Source organism: Chiroxiphia lanceolata, chromosome 3, assembly GCF_009829145.1.
Source record: "Chiroxiphia lanceolata isolate bChiLan1 chromosome 3, bChiLan1.pri, whole genome shotgun sequence".
NCBI classification, from domain to species: domain Eukaryota; kingdom Metazoa; phylum Chordata; class Aves; order Passeriformes; family Pipridae; genus Chiroxiphia; species Chiroxiphia lanceolata.
This window is the reverse complement of record NC_045639.1, coordinates 101279175-101298129: the sequence shown is the minus strand read 5'-3', so window position 1 is coordinate 101298129 and position 18955 is coordinate 101279175. Positions and strand designations below refer to the sequence as shown.

At 36.8% G+C, this 18955-nt stretch overlaps 1 protein-coding gene across 5 annotated transcripts in view; it reads right to left on the bottom strand.

The window, feature by feature from the left end:
* The window catches only part of ASAP2 (ArfGAP with SH3 domain, ankyrin repeat and PH domain 2), an 84504-nt gene that overhangs the window by 47812 nt on the left and 17737 nt on the right, over positions 1-18955 (bottom strand). For all 5 annotated transcript variants that reach the window (XR_004356466.1, XM_032684618.1, XM_032684615.1 and 2 more), the window contains exons 2-5: positions 15415-15487; positions 11427-11572; positions 2705-2779; positions 1066-1115 (exon numbers count right to left, since the gene is read on the bottom strand). Coding sequence is in view for 4 of the 5 variants with exons in the window: in XM_032684618.1 (XP_032540509.1) it covers positions 1066-1115; positions 2705-2779; positions 11427-11572; positions 15415-15487 (344 nt within the window). In the remaining variant the exon portion in view is untranslated. The remainder of the gene's footprint in view (positions 1-1065; positions 1116-2704; positions 2780-11426; positions 11573-15414; positions 15488-18955) is intronic.

Here is an 18955-nt window from a genome sequence, read left to right as displayed (position 1 = left end):
CAAATTTATTTTAAATTCTGCACATAAACTTTGTGGGATGTCATTATAATAGTTATACACAAGTAAACAAGCTTTCAGATCCAGCAACCATGTACTGGCAGACAATAGTAGACTACACTGTATGACTATTCTTTATGGCCTGTCCTCAGAGGCCAACTACTGACACAGACAATGGTTAGAAATGTTCATTACTTCTACAGTTGATAACTGGTATGGCACCAAATGAGATTGCTCACTGGTATCAAGAACATGAAACATTGGAGCCATCACAATCTTCCAAGGATTCCAACGGTCAGACTGGAGGTTTATCTCAGTGTTTCAAAATGTCTTGTTATAAAATCCAGCTACAGCTAGGCAGGAATAATTTTTGAAGACTTCAGATGGACTAATTCAGTGGGCACCAGAGGATCATTATAACTTTGTGCAACTGAAAAAAAAAAATATAAACGGTGCCAGATACTCAGCCAGTCCAGTTGGCTGTGGATCTGCAAGCTATTTATGTTAAACAGTGTCATCAGATGTGATTCTTCTCAACCTGTATCATCAGAAAAGCCTGATACATGCAGCATTATTTCAGAATAAAGATACTGGACACGTGACACAAAAACTTAACTGATAGTCACAATCCAGGTAAAACCGTAATGCAGAATAAAACTCACTACAAAATTCTATTTCAGAGGCCATCAGCTGTGCTGACACAATTGACCCAGCCAACCCAGGAAACAACTGTTCCTGATGTAGGGCACTGAACCACTTAAGATTTACAAGGTACCAGAATCAATTGTGTTTGATATTAGGTGTTGAGTTTTATTGACTCAAGTTATTTATTTATAAAGTTATTTTATAACTGTTTATACAGTGTATCAGATACCTTCAAACAAGTGGCTTACGGTAAGCTGGGCTAGACACATGACATAAGACACAACTTACAAGCCTCAGATAGGAGTACATCCACTTCTGGTACACGAAACACCTGCTGAGAGCATCCAACCTTGGTATTAAATAATGACCCTTACAGATTTCAGTTACACTTCCCTTTTAAATAAAAGTTTAAAAGATACATACACTTTTGTTTCATAGTCCTTCCAAGCTTTATCAAAGGGTTTTTTCAGGTCCTGTCCAAAAAAAAAAAAAAGAAAAAAATACAGCCAGCTATTTAAATGAAAAATACTGTGGCTCTAACAATGAACACACACCTTGGCCACTTGCAGTGCCTACTACAATAAGGGACTTCACTCCTTCTTGAACGGTTCACCTAAGGGTTGTGCAAAAGCAATCTTGCACATAGGAAAACAACATTGTAAAGAGCATTAATACATGCATATGTTTAAAAGCATCTCTAGGATGTTTTTTGCTATGTTTTTTACAGCTCCATTTTACTCCTTAAAAGGTAAAACATGGTATCCCAAGAGCATATTATGCAATTAATCAAAGCAGCTATTTTCTCATCAATCTCTGGCTCTACTGGAAAGAAGCACCTATCCTAAGGCTGCAGCATAGTCTTGGCTAAGGACTTGATTCATCCCACTCAAGTTTAAGAAATCAATTTCCCATTGACTTAATGGGACCAGTATAGGCCATACGGCTCAACATAACTAATTCCATGAGAATTTTAAATTACTTATGTTCCAAATTCCTTAATTTTCTTCCCTCTGGAGAAGGTAATTTGCATAAAATGATCTTAAAAAGTTGTAAAGTTATTTCACTGATGTCTAAAAATGGAACGGCTGAAATTCTGCTGAAGTTCAAGAGATCAGACAACTACAAAAAAAATACCGTTGACTGTCAGACACTGGAAAAACTTTGCAATTACAGATTAGGAACTAATTCTTACATGTCAGTTAGTTATTTTGACAATTATTAAAATAACTAAAGCAGCATTTCATTACATTCTCAAGTCAGTGGGGCAACACTGTATTGTAATAGATGTATTTATTCTGACGTAGAAAAAGCAAAGAACAAGAGTAGTGAACGTGGTAAGCAAACAATACAGAGATAACAAGCCTATCTGCCTAAATAATCTATTTATCCTCCAGTAATTTACAGAAACATTTTTAGTTTATGTACATATTTTTCTCCTTCCTTCAGTGTCCAAGAACAATAGCTGCCAGTCGCTTCCTGTTTGCTCACTACTAAACAAAGCATAAGCCAAATAAGTTTGTTGGCTATAGGTTCTGAAATTTATTACAAACAGATCATCATTTGAGTCCTAAGTTATTGTTATTTCAAATAGGAAATATCCTCAGGGCACAGATTTCAGCTTCATTAAGAAAAATCCTATGCTTATACAGTCTAATGTGCCTTTCTTAAAAATCCATATAGTTACAGGTAAGTTTAGAATGCTAAATAAACATACTACTAATAATCCTTTTAAATATAGTACTACCCACTCCTCAACTAAGCTTCTAAATCTTACACCTCTTTCTCCGCTTATCTTCTGTATCTCAGGCCTGTTTTTAAAGCTTCTAAATATTGCTTTGTGTATGTAGTCAAGAACATGTGGTAGGCAAAACCACAAACTGAAAGGATGACTCAATTCACATACATACACAAAAAACCCAAACAAAAACCCCAAAGTCTTGTTTATTAAGCTAATAGGTTACTTTAATATCCCATGCTTTCCATCACATAAGATTAATAGACTAGCTAAACGTATCCATTGCACCAACAATGATCTTACATATAAACAGGAAGATCAACATACCCCTTTTACTCCTTTCAGATCTCCCTTCAGCAAACTGTCCAATGGAAAAGTGATTATGTTGTTCATATTCTGAATCTGTAACAAGAAAATTACACCGAATCATTTAATACATACATAAACATAACATAAATTGTCTTAATACACACATTTCAGAAAGTTTCACAAGGAAATCTTACATATTATTTTCCTATCCCTGCCGTATAAAGATGTTTATCAGCACAGCCAGTAATCAAAGATGGAAGCAACATGAGTTAATTAAACTTACTGTGGAAACACTATAACCCAAGCCAGCAGGAAATTTCCAGAATTAGTGCTGATTATAAATATCTCATCCAACAGTGACTGCAAAATAAGACCACTAATTTTTACATTGCTTGATTTCACTGTTTAAATTATGTGAAAACAATCATAGCATTTTTCAGCACTAATAATTTTAAGTTCATGAACTTATTTTAAATTAACCTTGTTTATTTTCCAGTCTCTTCAGACCTATTCCATAAAATGTATCTGCTACTCTCCCAATACATGGTATTTTATTCTGACAGAAGTTATAAAGACAAAAGAATACCGGCCTGTAAAAAAGTCACTATTCCAATATTTTCCATGTGTTTCTAAAAAGTAATACATCTGCCCTATTTATCTCATGTGAGCTTTGAAATAAGGACTTTATGAGGTCTTCAGTAAGTTTAGTATAATTCAAGAGAAAACAAGTACTTCAAGAAGACAAAAATCATTTCAAATGAAGACATACATGAAGACAGTAAAATAATCATGGGTTTAAGTAAGTATCTGTATGATAATATTTTCATAAGGAAAAAACAGTGAAGAAAGACTGTAGGAATAAGACAGCCAGGAAAAGAAAGACTGCACGTCCACTGCTTTATGATTCAGGGGAAACATTCAAGGTATGGACCATAATGTCTAGTCAGAAAGTTTAAACCATAACAATTCAAATGGATCGCTCTGAAAAGCAAAGCCCAGACTACTTTAGAGCAATATGATGGGACAAAAAATCAGAATAAGTTTTGCAGCAGTTTGGTGAAGTTTGCCCTTTGATGAGTTTCTTTTTTTGGCACTGTAAGCTGTTCTTTTAAAATGCGACTTTTTTCAAGAAGCACTGAAATCCATATATGAAGATGCATTTCATACGTTCAAATTACAGAAAGAACTTTGCATCATGTAGCAATAAATGTTTTATTTCTTCAGGAATAATGTCAGGGACATCCAAGTCCCTTTTAGCACAACCGATCCAGAAAAGAAAGGATACTAACACAAACGTCAAGAAAAAAAATATTTGCAATTATTAGTCTCCCCAGAATTGAAAAATATAAAATACTATCACCCTGTAGCTACTTGGTGGCCTCAGTAGAACAGACTCAGGGGTCCCAACCCCCATGGTACTCACCAGCTGCTATTAAAACAAACAAGCAAAGGTCCCAAGCCTCCACTCTTCCTCCCCAAGGAAACTACCTTACTGCATTTGCTTGAAATTTCAGCCAGCAATCGAAGAGAAAGCAAACCTTCATCAATTGTAAAGGTTACATGCATTGGCTCTGCACCGGGAGGTTAAAGAAATACAGAATATCTGGTCTTTTGAACTCTTAACACAAATCACATTTCCACTCCTCCCACTCCTCCACTCTACATTTCCTCCTCCCCAACAAGCTGCAGGACTCAGCCATAACCCTTCAGAATCAACAAGTTACATTTCAACTCCATGTTGTTTGTTTTTTTTAAATACTTCCTACAAAAACTAAATGAGCAACATCTACACATGCTTAGCTGGCAGTGCTGGGAACCATCCACCTCCTAAGTTCTCAGCAGTACTACAACGTGCATATCAACGTAACCATTCTCAAAGGTAATAAAATTATATGTTGTAGAAACAGGAGATAAGTGAAAAGGTTGAAACTACACAAAACCTAGGTAAAAAAACCCAACAAATTTCTAGAAGAAGTTGCACATCCAGAATGGCTATTCAGGTGGAGAAGCAGAAGAGGTCCCTTTTAAGATATAATGCCATGCAGCTTCCCACCTTGTTATTCTATTTAATGAGTATGAGGCAGTCAAACGTCTAACCTAAGGATCAATACTTTCACAGCCTCCATTTAATTATTCTTCAAATTCAGTAAACAGACAAAAAGGAAGAACAAAGTATTTGACAACAGCAGAACTCAAGACAACTGGGTTTTTTTCTTCAGTAAGAAAAAATATCAGACCCTTAAGTATTATCCCAGTCACAGTGATGTAAACATCAATCGGTCTCCAAAACAGTTATGTTTTCTAGAATTTCAAGTCATGAGGCCTGGAGTCTAAAGCAATTTTAAGAAAAAAGAATAGGAGAAAAAACTCTACATTCTTTTTAAAAGTTTGGAGAATGTTTGCCTATTCTAAATAAATCCTTCTGTGTGCTATCACCTGTACATTACTATCAGTCTATTGTATTCCCTATGCTCCTATTTTATTTGCAACAAAAGTAAACATACATAATGCATGAACTTGTCATTATTAGCCTAGTTAGATGAATCATATTCACTCGTATTTATAAATCAGCAAGCAATATACAGACAAAAGATCTTACATGTTTTCCTCCTCTTTCTTGAGAAGCTTAAGCTGAACTATCTAAAAATATAGACCCATTTTTGGCATGCAGAGAAGCATTAATATGCTGCAGCTCCTACTCTGTGTACAAGGAGCTAGAAGGTACACAACAGCCTCCACATTTTGACTATTTTATGTTTTAAAATATTCCTTTAGAAAAAATACACGAAGGTGCAGGAAAGCTTCACAGAAATTAAAGTCATCCTGTCTCAGAGGAACACTAGCAAGTTCCATGTGTTAAAAAAAAAAAAAAAAAAAAAGAAAAAAAAACCCAGTTGACCTCATTTTCACTTCCAATACTGCTGCTTTGGCACTTGCAGTTTTCCTCTGACAGTTTCCAAGAAGATTACAGGGTAAAAAATTAAAACTTCCTAAGTTGGAGAAGGCTCAGAGAAGAAGAAAAAATGGCAGGAGGGAGAACAAATAAACAAAATGTAGCTGCCAGAAGTGCTGGTAGAGGCAACAAGCAAGCCAACATTTGCAAAGGGGAAAGATGTTCAAGTGGTTTAAGAGCCTATGGCTAAACATTTAAGCTTGTTGTTTGCCAGCCCTCCTGATTACTTTAAAGAGTCTTTTCCATAAGAGCTTTGGATATTGGCTCCTGCAGGACTTCTATATTTTGTTTTCTAAATCCAAGCAAAAAAAAAAAAAAAACACAACTTTGTCAGTACATCTGAAGTTAAATACTTTAAACATGCAGACCTTAAAGCTTTTTCAATTAAAACTAAAATTCAGGCAGTCACAGTACAATACAACTCCTATTGCCATTACTAAACTTCAGATGCAGCCCATGCACTTGGCTGTGGCTTCTCAACCAGCAGTGAAGTCAGGTGTGCACAGGTGATTACTGCCTGCTGACAAATCATTGTTTAAGTTATTTTCTTTTTTTACAGCAAGTGCTATTGAATTTAATAGTTTCCAATAATTTTCCCAGTGATATGACCTTTAGTAGGACATGGCAAATCTACACAGCAGGGAGCAAGGGGAAACCAGAACATCCACTATAGATGAGACACAGTTTGTTTTTCTGAATTTTAAGCTTTAGCACACAAGCCCAAGGCTTCACAAAATTGTGTAGCACGAAGAGATGCAGCACATCCTTTCATCTGTGCACTGTGTCTTCCCCTTGGACACAAGGACACAATGCTGCCTTTCCCTGTGCTCAGTCCCTGCCCCACCAGCAGCACAGGTGTGTGGCTGAGCTGGGACATCACCCCCCACCCATTATGCCACAGGAAAAGTCACTCCAGTGAAACAGGAGCCGAACACCACTAAGTGTCCACATGGAGCTGCTGGTTCAGCTGCCTAGAAAAATACCTTCACACAGGATACCAAGTGTTGCCATCATGTACTACTTAGAAACAGCCCTGTGACTACCACCAATAAACAAACTACAGGCTGGCAACTTCTCTATTAGGAAGTATTTTAAGGGAAATCTTAAAAGCATAAAGTGAAGAGTCCAAAAGCAAAGGAAGGAAGAGACTTGCAGTTATTCTAGCCCTTCTTCCTTACCAGTGGAGGAGAATTCCAGATTGCACATTTTCTAACCTATGTGAAAAGAACTAAGTGGTAAGCATCTATTGCTTTCTCTGGGGTACTTCACCTAATACTTTCAGAGTGAGGACCTGTTTATATGCAATTTAGTATTTTCCTCTTCCACAATCACAGTTATCTGGAGGCAAACCATATATTTAAAATTCTTCTAAGCTTTATTCATAAATCAACCTATTCAAGCCCTGATCATTTTTTGTTACTGTCCTCTGAATTTCTTCCAGTTGGATCAATATCTTTTTGGCAAAGAAATACAGATGTGATTCCAGGTGGAGCTGAACCCATGCCACTAAGGAGGAATAATTACATCTTGGTTTACATCTTTACAAGCATAAATCAAACGTTTTTCCTCTCACCATTAGCCAAGCTTTCCTCCAGTGTACCAGTGAAAAATAGAAACGACACAACTTAAATCATTAAGCTTCACATCTAATACTTCAATCTCAAATACATATATCTGTAGGGTTTTTCACGGACTTAACTAAGATGAGTGAAGGTTCAGGCAGCAAACATTTTTTTTAAAAACCTTAGTCTGAACTATTATCCTTGAAAGAAAATTCTGGACATAGATTTCTTAAGTTCATTATAAAAAAAAAAAAAAAGATATTTCCTTCAGTTTTGTTGTTACTTTTTGCATTCTTCTTACATTTTAAAAAGTAAGTACAACAGGAGCATATGGTCAGAAAAATATTATTAGTATTCTTCCCTTTTTTATGGCTAAAAGTCTTAGAATTATTAATAGAAAATAAAATCTCTTCCTCCCAGCTACCTTCCACAGAGTGGAAATACCAGATCCAGTCCTCTCAATCCAACCTGTTTTGTTAGCTTTACATTTAAATAAATGAAAAAGAAAGGACAACAGTATGTAGAACAACAACAAATACAGAAAATGGAATTTGTTAAATAGCTACTTCATTTTCACAGATCAAATCCCTTCTCAAGGAGTGCTGACAAAGATGACGTGTAACTACATATTTTATTTTTTCTCAGTGCAGCAATCTAACAGGATATAAAGAAGAAAATATTTAAAGTGCAAACATACTGCAATCAGTCTTCCCTTGTCCTAACATTTTTCATATTGAGCTTCACACCTTTATTACTTGGCACTGTATTTATTAAGAAGACAGAGTAATTAACACTGTAATCAAGTGCCATCCTGATCTAGCCTACCTGGGAACTGCGGGTGCTACCATTCAATTAGGACTCAGAAACAAGGTTGCCATTAAAAAGCAATACTGTACCTCCACAAAAGGTACTATGTTTCCTCTGAAAATGGCTCTAGTATTTTCTGATCATTTACTATCAAAAAGACGAACTGATTGCTCAATCTTCTTAAAAAACAGAAGTTAAAGAAAAATTTGTACCTTGATATTGGAGCTATGGCAAGAGAAAAAAAGGTACAGTATATATCACAAACTGATCCAAATAATGTGTTAAAATGGCTAAAGCAAATGGTTACAAGGACATGATACAAAGTAAATGCCAATTAATTTTTTTTTGAGTTTTAAGCACTATTTGAAAGTGCACACATAAGAGTAGCATAGTAAAATACATATAAAAACCTCAAGACCTGAATTTTTAACTTGAATAGTTTACATTTTTGGGGATTAAAAAAGAAAACACCTGCAGCTGTTAATGAAATATTTAAAACACGGACGCATTGATCAGTCCACAAAAACTTCAGTTTTTTGGGAAACTTTTAAAATTATTAGAGAAAACAAGCATCTAATATCCTTGTTAAAGCAGAATAGCCTTATAATGGCTTTTCTCTACCTTACTAAAGATAAGTTTAAGAAAAGTCTTTTTGCAGAAGCACTTTAGAGCTACAGTTCTAAATGCCACCCAGGCCAAGAGCTGACAAAACACATCAGCTTCTGGAAACAAAAGCAAAATATATGACAAAGCAAAACTTGACAGTAGCCCTAAAGCTTTGCCAGTGTTAACATCTTTGGCATCTGTTCCAGTCTGAACATGTCCTCTCACTTCCTTGCACATTCCTCGTTCACTTCAGCTAAAATGTTCTGTGGAAATTCAGTGCCCTATGGAACTCCAGAGACAGGTCTATTTAAAGAGTACCTTTCAGAATGTTTTTTTTAACAGCAGCAGGTTGCATGGCCCTGGCTACATTTTTGATGCAAATATTTACAACTAAAACATGTGGAGTACTACAAGGAAATGCCAGAGGAGAGGGATGTTTTTTACTGTCAACATGCTGAAAGCAGAATTGGATACATCACTTCACTGAGAGAAAGCATGGGGCTTGTTTCACATACGGCTATGCCTTTAACAAACTAGCACCCCCATTTATTTCCACCTACTCTAGAGGACTTTATACACTCATCATTTTTTACACTCTTTTAACCTCTTAGAAACCTAAATCTCCATCTATGAACTTATGAACAGATTTTCAAAGTGACTGGTTACCAACAGTTTATTCTAGTGGCATTAACTTTTAATAAGCAAAGTTACACACACCTATAATTTTTTTTATAGTTCTAAATTTCTTGTTTATGAATATGGCATTTTCAAGCGATAATGAAGTTCGCGTCTCTTTTTCATATGTTTTTCTTTCTGAATGAAACTATCTTCCTACTGACACACCAAATTCAAGGACCATTAGATTTCCTTTGCTAGTCAAGAGAAAACAAAGAACTTTGAACTTCAACAATATGAAGTATATTTGGAAGGAGCAGAACTTTACTGAGACTCACTCTTCACCAGATAGTATTAAGAGAGAAGGTGCCTATGCTATTGTAGTGTAAAACAAACAAACAAAAACCCCACCATTACATTCAAGTCCACGGAAAATTATTATTCACTTCAAAAATAGAGAAAATCAGAACAACAAACTGAGAAAAACTAAAGACTTAGCTACTTTTTCATGACACATTCCCTTCTTACACATACAAACTGAAGCAAAAATACATAGGTGCTACTGAAAAAACAGTACACAGCAAAAAGAGCTAGAAATATTCCTTGAAGAAGACATACAAAATGTTTATGTGGATAAGAAAAGGTAACAAAAACATGCATTACATGTCCTACAGATATTTATTTCGGTTTTTTTCCTTTCCAGTTTGTGGAAGAAAAGTTATTCTTGCCAGAAATATTTTTGCTAAGATAGTAATTTCTGGTTTTAAGAGAACAAATAGGTATGATTTTTGGTAAAACAGGAACATCTTTTAGCTTTTAGAAGTATTCTTGAAAAAATAATACAGTAAAAAGGTTTTCTGGGGAGGGGGTGAGCTTTTAATAGATTGCTTTTTAAAACCACCTAAACATCACACTTCCCAGATCCATTTGCCTAATGAAGTCATCATATTGCAATTAATATATGATAGAGAGGGGTTTTTAGTCAACAGAAGGTATCAATTAAAAGACCCATTCCATTTTCCCTTCCATAGGAGCAGCCTGCCTCTGTATGGGAGACTCAGGATAACTGACTCACACTGGATCAGGATGCCTCTTCCGATACATAATCCCAGATAATATTTGTACATCCAGAGAAGTTCAAATCAATAAGACCAATATGAAATACATTTCACTGTTGATAAATACATTTGGGGCGAGATTCTCTCTCATCAATATGGTAAAAAGAGAGGACAGCATCAGGGAGTGAATGGGACTGCCCTAAATCCCATCAGCTGGAAACATTCCCCAAAGAAGTGATTATGACCAGCTGGCTGCAAACTACAGACATTTGGTCTAGACTCACAAAAGCATTTGATGTGTCTCCATGTCATCGATTTCAGCAGACACAGACTTTTAAATGCTCATAGGAATCTGGGTCATTTCCCCTTCATAGCCCCAGGTTTAAGAGTTATGTGAATTCAAGAAAATCTGGGATTTAGACATGGGAAAGCTCTACCTAGTAGACTATAATCAGAATCTGCCCTTTTTGTACCCTCTGATTAATGTGAAACTGAGGCTGAAAATTCTCCATTCACAATTAAAACTCCTGTTCTTCCATTTGGCTCCATCCCATTTGGCTCACCAAAGAGTGCTCTTAAGCCTTATTGGCTTCAGTTGCAGGATTGGTCCCCAGTGGACACTATTGTCATTACAGTATTTTGTTTGATTTTGTTTCCCTGACTTTCTTCCCTGAGAAGCAAGAACTCTCTCTTCCAGGGACACTAGAATCTCCTTTCATAAATACAAATGGAAAGTGGGAAAAAGTAAAGTAGAAGCAACACAATCACACACAGTAAATCAAGCTGGGTTTTGCTGGTTTCACAATTTTAAAGCAAATGGATATGTGTCTTTTATAATACATGTTACAACTACTTTATTGTGGGAAGCTTTTAGACGTGAGAAGTGTTAGAAGAGGGGCTTTTGTTGCGTTTGTTTGGGTTTTGTAGTAATTTGTTTTTTTGTTTGTTGTTTTGGGTTTAGTTTTGAGTTTTGCAAGGGGAAAGGCTAGGGCATGAGATATTTTCACACACTGAGAATTTTTTAAGAATAGTGGTTGCCAAAACACAAACTGTCTTCAATATGAAGAGCTGTTGTAATTCATAAATCCAGCTTCTGTAATGGCTTTAAAATGTCAATGTTTTTCTTAAGTAATTCTTACCAAATTTTTGAAGAGTGCAGTTAATTCCTTTGTAAACACAGAAAATTTTAAAAACGCTGTTCCCAAATCTGGGTCATCCCTGCAAACACAGTTGCCTCCAAACTTCTCCAGTGCTTGTGTATACTGTTCTTCATTTTCCACGTGAGCTTCGAAAAGAGCAAAACATGAAAATATCATCAGTAGATAAAAGGCTATTGAAATTACAATTGAGAGTTTTTTTAAAAAAACTCAGATTTGTTGCTAAAAATGTTTACTTGATACATCAAACATATATTATTTATATTTTAACACTGATAAGACAGAAGTACGACATAGCTTACTAATTCTTGTTTATGAGTATCTATCCACATGCTGGACAATGAGCCACCAACACAAGACAAACATGTGGCACTCTAGAAAGACCCACAATATTTCTGCACCACAGCAGAGACTCTATAACAACTCCCAAATCCTATAATGAACTTCTATATTTTAGAGTTTTTTATTAACATTTTCTATTTTCAGCTGTGTGCTGAACAAAGAAACAGAAGAGATCGAGTGTGTTGGCAGAGTCTTGGTTCTCTACAACAGAAGGCAACAGATCAAACAGGACTCTTGAGTCACCTTGATACTACAGACTACATTACAGATGAGGACAAAACCCGTATCTGTGTTAGCTCTCTGATTCAGAGTAGGGTCTGAAGCAAATCCTTGCAGTCTGCATTTACCATGGGCCAGTTCAGTTCTCAAAGCAGCTCTGGTTCACGACAACCAGATTCCTTTCTGAGACAACAAAACCAGAGCAGTGTAAGTCATCCAGCACACACCCAATGCTTCTGCTCTTCAGAAAGCTTTGAGCTGCACGTGTTGGGGGTTACTCAGCCCAGGAAATGAGAGGAAATCTAGGCCTAAGATAAGCTTCCCTGATTCAAATATTAAGGAAACCTGAGGGGCCCTCAGTCTTGACTAATTTGATCAAGGGATTCACTCCTAGCACACCAGCTTACTTGCTTGTGTAGACAAGTATAAAAAGTCCCTTTGTCAAAAGTCAATTTGATCTGTGGAATAAAATAGAAAGTCTTACTGAACACAAGTTTAGTGACCATGTCAAGCTTGAGAACACAGACAAAGCACACCAAGTTGGCACCTGAGAAAGTTAATGTTGCCTATTTCTTATTCTAACTGTGGCCAACTTCTAAAGCTTCAAAGGAAGTCAGAGAAAAAACCCCACGCCCTAGAAAACAAATTATGCATTAACAAGAACAAAGACTGTCTCGGTCATTACAGGAGACCTGCATAAACCCTGAAGATTATTTTAGAGAGGATTAATCTGTTCAAACAAGCAATGATCCAGTTTCATTTCAAGCCCATTTGTACACATCAACACGTTTAATATCCAAAGGATTTTATATGTAACGTCCTTTTGCCAAATTTCTATGAATTAGTTACACAACCTGTTCAAGAAACGCAGCATGCTCCAAACTAAAAATAAGCCTGTCTGTCCACATGCCCTATCTGGACAACCGTTCAAGATCTTTATTTCTCAAAAAACTACAAATTTCCTCTAATTTCTAATATAAGAAACTAAAATCCTGTGCAGAAGTGGTATAACACCATGTAATTAAAGAACTGGCATAACGTATATGCAAAACTGAAGTTACACAGAAAGCATTCATTCTGCAAGTTCTTACCTTGACAGCTTAAATTTGCAGCCTGTAGGAGATAGTTTGCCAACAGCTACTAAATCTAAAAACTAAGTGCTAGCACTGAACTGTACTTATTTTTCCTCAGCATCAACAGCAAGGGCGAAGCACTTCACAAACCTTTTGCCGCAGGATGAAGTAAGGATGTTCAACATACACCTGAACAAGCTTTGAATGGACTGGCACAGACAGCCAAAACTAGGATACAGCAGGTCACAATTCCTCTAGATCTCACATCTACCCAGTAAGGTGAACTATTCTCACATTGCTTTCTACATTCTTACTGCTTCCTGCACCCCACTTAGCTTAGGAAGAGTAGAGATTGGGCCGCAATTCATAGAGCAAAAGGAGAAAGCTGCCTCTCCATGAGAACAAGGTGAAAAGGCTCCTACCACTAATTGTTATGGTGAGGTGTGTAATCAGCAGCTGAGCCACGCTGATTTTTACCTTAGGAAACAAGCACAGCAACCATTCCACACAGCATTCCCAGGAGTTTTCTGTTCTCCAGCATCGTAGGGACTGTTCTTCTGGATTACAAGACATTCCTCAGAATGCTAAAGGTCGTTATTGCAGCAATATATTAACTGAGCTGGTGCTCCATAAGTGCTTCTGAAGAACACAAAGTTCTATTTTTCTCATGGAACCCTCCAAAATACTCTCTCTGCCCTATGGTTTCTTCCTAATGGATTTTAAAAGTTTCTCTACAAAGGAAAGGTATGAAATCTATTAAAAATAGATGTAAAAATATGATTCAGGTACGTTTGAGGGTTTAGAGGCTTTCTTTAAGTAAGAAACAAAACTCTGTACAAATTGGAGTCACTATGTAATCCTTCATAAATGTTTGTAAATTGTCACATTACAGAAGAAAGCCAAAACATACATATTTAGTATTCAGGGAACCTATATTAAAAATCCAGTAACTGTGCTCTTATGAGTGTAGGGCCATGGTTTTTATTTTGTCAAGAGAAACCCCAAGGACTGGCAACTGGCTGGGTTAGTAGTATTTCTGCTGGTGGAAGAGCAATGCCTCCAAACCTTTCTTGTCAAGATTGGGTAGGCAGCATGAATTTAGAACGTGGGCAGGGTACTGATCTTATGCAAAGACTAGTGATTTGCTACAATGCTCTAACAACTACTCTGATTATGAGGCATAGCCAAGCACTCTAGAATAATAGAAAATTAAAAAAAAACCAAAACCAACAACCAAACAATAGAAAGAAGAAAGAAAAAAAAAAAAAAAAGCAGAAAAAAAGGGTGCCAAATCAATACGTAACAGATGAAACAACTCTAGATTAATCTCAAACTGGACCCTCCATAATAACAGCTATAACAGCTTCATTACATTAGACAAGAAGGAACTTCCTTTCAGTTAGCTGACAAGAATTACACCACAACAGCAGTTCTTGTTCCAGCCTTGAGTCTCAACACCAACATGACCACCAGTTCTCTCAGATATTGGTGGCTCTCCAAGGTTGCCAGGCCTATCTGTTTTGCATGTAATATTGGTTTTCTTAGCTCTAATTGCTATGAACTGCACAGTGAGAACAAAAGCCAAACGAATGCTGTTTCTTATCCACAAAAACAAATGCTGTTTCTTGTTCACAAAATCCTGCTGATGCACAAAAACAAAAGCTTCGGCTATTTTTTTCAAAGAAGATAAACACACACAACTCCAAGAGATTGGTACACATTTAAAAACACATGCAGCAATAGTTCTTTGTATTTTATCAGCATTGGAAGAGAAATATCTGACTTTGTACAACCTGACAACAAAAAACTGTAGCCCATCAGATCTCTCGTCATGAAATTCTCAACATACATAAGTGGAAGCCACCAGGAAGGGTGAGGTTTCACAAAGCAGTAGAGCAAATGTAGCTTCTTATTGCTGCCAAAGAGTAATTTTACCCCTCCCATGCCCTCAGCTCTTGACGATACACTTGCCTTGCCATTTCAGGTGTCCATTAACTTGATTTCACTGCATATGCTGCTTTACACAAGCTAAAAATCTCACTTAGGGAGCTGCCGAGCAGCAGGGGTGGCAGGAGAGGTAGCCCAGACCTGGTGGAAAGGGGAGAACACGACTTCCCCACTTAGTACCTCAACACCAGCGAGAGACATTCAGCTACCCCACCACATCTCATCCTTACTGAGCTCAGGATCAAGCAGCTAGTTCAAGACTGTTATTTAAAATGTACATATTTCTCTTCTCAGAGTTACCCATATAACTCTTTCTGATTCAGTACAACATCTGGTTGTTTGAATCCTACAATTTCACCAGTATAAACTAACAGGAGTTATGTACTTACCCAGACCAGATAAGTTTATGGCTTTGACAGATTTCTTCATTTTATAGAGAACAGTTCGGTCAACATCTAGAGCCTAAAAAAAAAGAGAAAAATTAAACGTGGAATAGTGGATTGCCCTCTGGCAAACCTCTGCTCTGGAAACCTGCTGTAATTATAACACTATTATGTTGGTTAACTTTATTTCTGTAATTAATAAATTACTTGCCATTTGCTTTCACTCCCCTATAAACAACTTACTCTGTCCCCCTGCCCACAAAAATACATCCTTCCTCTTTTGCTGGTGGCCAGCATCATCTACACTCATCAGGAAATGATTTACACAGTATCTTCTTTCCATGTTAAATTATTAAAGGAGCTTAAAACAGTTTTGACCCATCATATCTTCTGTTCTGACACTGCTGGAGAAACAAGCAATATCACTTCCCCAGGTAGAATATTAAAAATGGAATTTAATTTCAGTTTTCCTGGATAATTTAGTTAATTGCACTCCCAACTATATGAACTTTCTCACTGCTATGCTGAACAAAATAAATTACATATCTCTCAAATAACTTTCACACATTTTAACACTAGGCAAAGCTTTCACCAACACTATATAAAATTCAAGTTTAAATCTTGTTAAGAATTCTCGAGCACTAATAACCAATTTGTTTCAAAGAAAGAAGTGAAAGCAGGTAACCATTTTGCTTACTGAAAGTGAAATACAGGCACTCTCAAAAATGTAAAATTGTTCCAGAACGGAAAGGCAGAATTATGGTTACACAAATTTAAAAAAAAAAAAAAGTTGTTAATCTTCAAGAAAATTTAAGTATGTGTTCCGAGATGGTGGTGTTTTTGGACCCCACTGAAGAACAATATCAACCACTACAAATTGTATTATGTCAAGAGCTGCTTAGCGTGATGCATGATAAAAAAAAAAAAAAGCAAAGAAAACCCACCAAATTAATTCCAGTTTTCATTCATAAGATTTCAGTGAATAGCAGCAGCTACACATATGACCTATTATTGTTTTATTGTTACTCATGAGTGTAAGAGAAATGATGCAGAAGTCAGTTCCTACGACTCTATCCAATTATTTTAACATATTGAAAGCAAAAAGAAACATTATTCCCCATATTTTAGGAGTATTCTTATACTGAATCTATTTAGACCACAAATAGCTGGCAAAAATCTTTGCAGCATTCCACGAAAACCAATCAATTTAGATGATGCCTTACTATTAACATTACAGTGTCATGGTACTGCTGCATTCATTGGAGGTTTTACCTCCAGCATCTTTATAGTTCACATCTGAAACATATCAGCAAAAGAAGTGTAGAGGTCTTATCACCTGGAATTCTGAAGTACCCCTTCTGAAGAGGAAGGGGGAAATAAAACAGTGTAAGAAAGCCACGCCAGCTCTGTTCACCCTCTTCAGCAATTTAAATTGCATCCACTATAATAAACCTGTATCCAGTGTGATCTCAAAGGTTACATTAGTCACCTGTTTGGATATGAGTACATTAAGTGAACTCCCTCATTGTGTATTTGGTGATTTCCAAAAATAACCTCAGAAAAGCACCATCTGATCAGCTGACTGCAGAGGAATGATCACTTCACTGACGACTGTCAAAGGGCAAATGCCCTCCTGGAGACAAAGCAAAAGCAATGTCTCCAACTCCAGGCATTACAAGTAACAGCCCAAAGAGAAGGCTCAGAGCCAGAGACTTTAAACTTACAGATTCCATTCCCAGCCAATCTTAGATTTGTGTGTGCAGATGATAAAATATTTAATCTCAGCACCTTAGTTTGGGGGAGATACTTCTTAAGAAAGAGAAGAGTTGGAAGGATAAGCGCATGGGATGAATTATGAACTACTTCTACTACTGTGGTCAGGGATCCAGAGAGATCTATGGATTCATAAAGTCTTCTGGTCAGTGACTGCCTCAATCAGAATGCATAAACTCCCAGTAAGGAAAAAAACCTCATGTCCTCTTCCTCAACTGAAGTCATCATTTTGGTTTGCAACTTATCTCAACCAACTCCCACTTTCACTGGGATTAGGCAGTAGAGGAGCAAACTCACAAGGCACAGCACAACCAGGACCCCAGAGAAATGACAGCTGATGTCCCCAAACACACCAGCGAGGACTCAAGCACCGACCCATCTCAGACAGCTGGTCCACATAAAAATTCAAAACAAGGATAACAGGGAAAAAAACCCACTGACAGCACTGAGTGCAACAGAACAAGCAAAACATAAAGCCCTAATGTACTGAAAATGTACAGGACTGCCAGATAAGGTTTCCTTGGATCCTCCCTTCATCCCTTGCCTGCCTTTTCAGCTGTGCCAGTGCAAGTGCTTGTGGGGCCATGTCATAAACTGCAGGAGAGAAGCAAACCATGTTTAAAAATGAATAATTTTTTTAAAAAGAGCTATTTTTCAGTTAAGTCAACTTTTCAACTCTGACAATCAGGTAGACACTTGATACAACACAATACAATTCAAAAGACAATGGCAAAACCAGGAAAGAGTGGTCCTGCTGAAGAATCCTGCAGGGACATTTCTGAACAAGAATTCAGCAGCTGTATGACTGTAAGGAGCACTTTTACTACACTGCTACCTCTACCAGCTACTTTTTTTTTTAACCCTTAGCATTACATTAGCCTCAAAATTTCTTCTCATGTTCATTCACCACAACAGAACAGGCCTTTTAAGTTCAGTTTGTCTGGTAATTGGTAGCATATTTTTACAGTGAGTAGCTGACAAGGAGTCTGTAGAATGATGCTGAAACATTCAAGGAACCAACAGGATTTAAGTAAGCTAAATACCACCTTGACTAACACTGACTTTGTTACCTGAGGACTCAGCTCAGCTTCTGTTCAGGTAGATGATACACACTCCAAAGCCATGAAAAACAGACAAAAATTATCCCAGTAGAAAAGTCTCCCACCTTTCTATCAATGCATCGTGGACTCAATGTGCTATTTCTTCCCTCTCCCAGTTAAAAAAGAAAAAAAGTGAGGAACTGAAGTCAGTACTCAATGTAATGGTATTTTCTCATAAAACTTAAAAGAATATTGTAACTAGTAAAATGAAAAAACTGTCACAAAAATTAACCATGTTTCACTCTTTAAAATATGGGTGGTTTATTGTTGATACAAATCACTAATGTGATTATTGAGAATGGGATGAAATTCAAGAGTGAAGACTGCAAAGTTGTGTATCCAAGGGAAAAACACATATATAAACTGGGAGATTGGTCAGGAAGATATCAGGAGAACACAGGGCTTTGGCTTACCACACACTCACAGAGTCACCACAGGATGACAAAGTGATATAGGCATCAAAACTAAAACCACAAAGATACAGGAGATCTCCTTCCACCAACGACAAGAAAACAAAAAAAATAAAAAAAAAAAGGCACTGAATACTACATATCATTGAAATAATTAAATAAACCCAAACAAAACAAACAAAAAGACCCACAACCAAAAAGTGCAAGAAGCACAGGCTGCCTTCCTGAAATGATTCCCAGTCACCCAAGAGTGTTTGGGCTCTT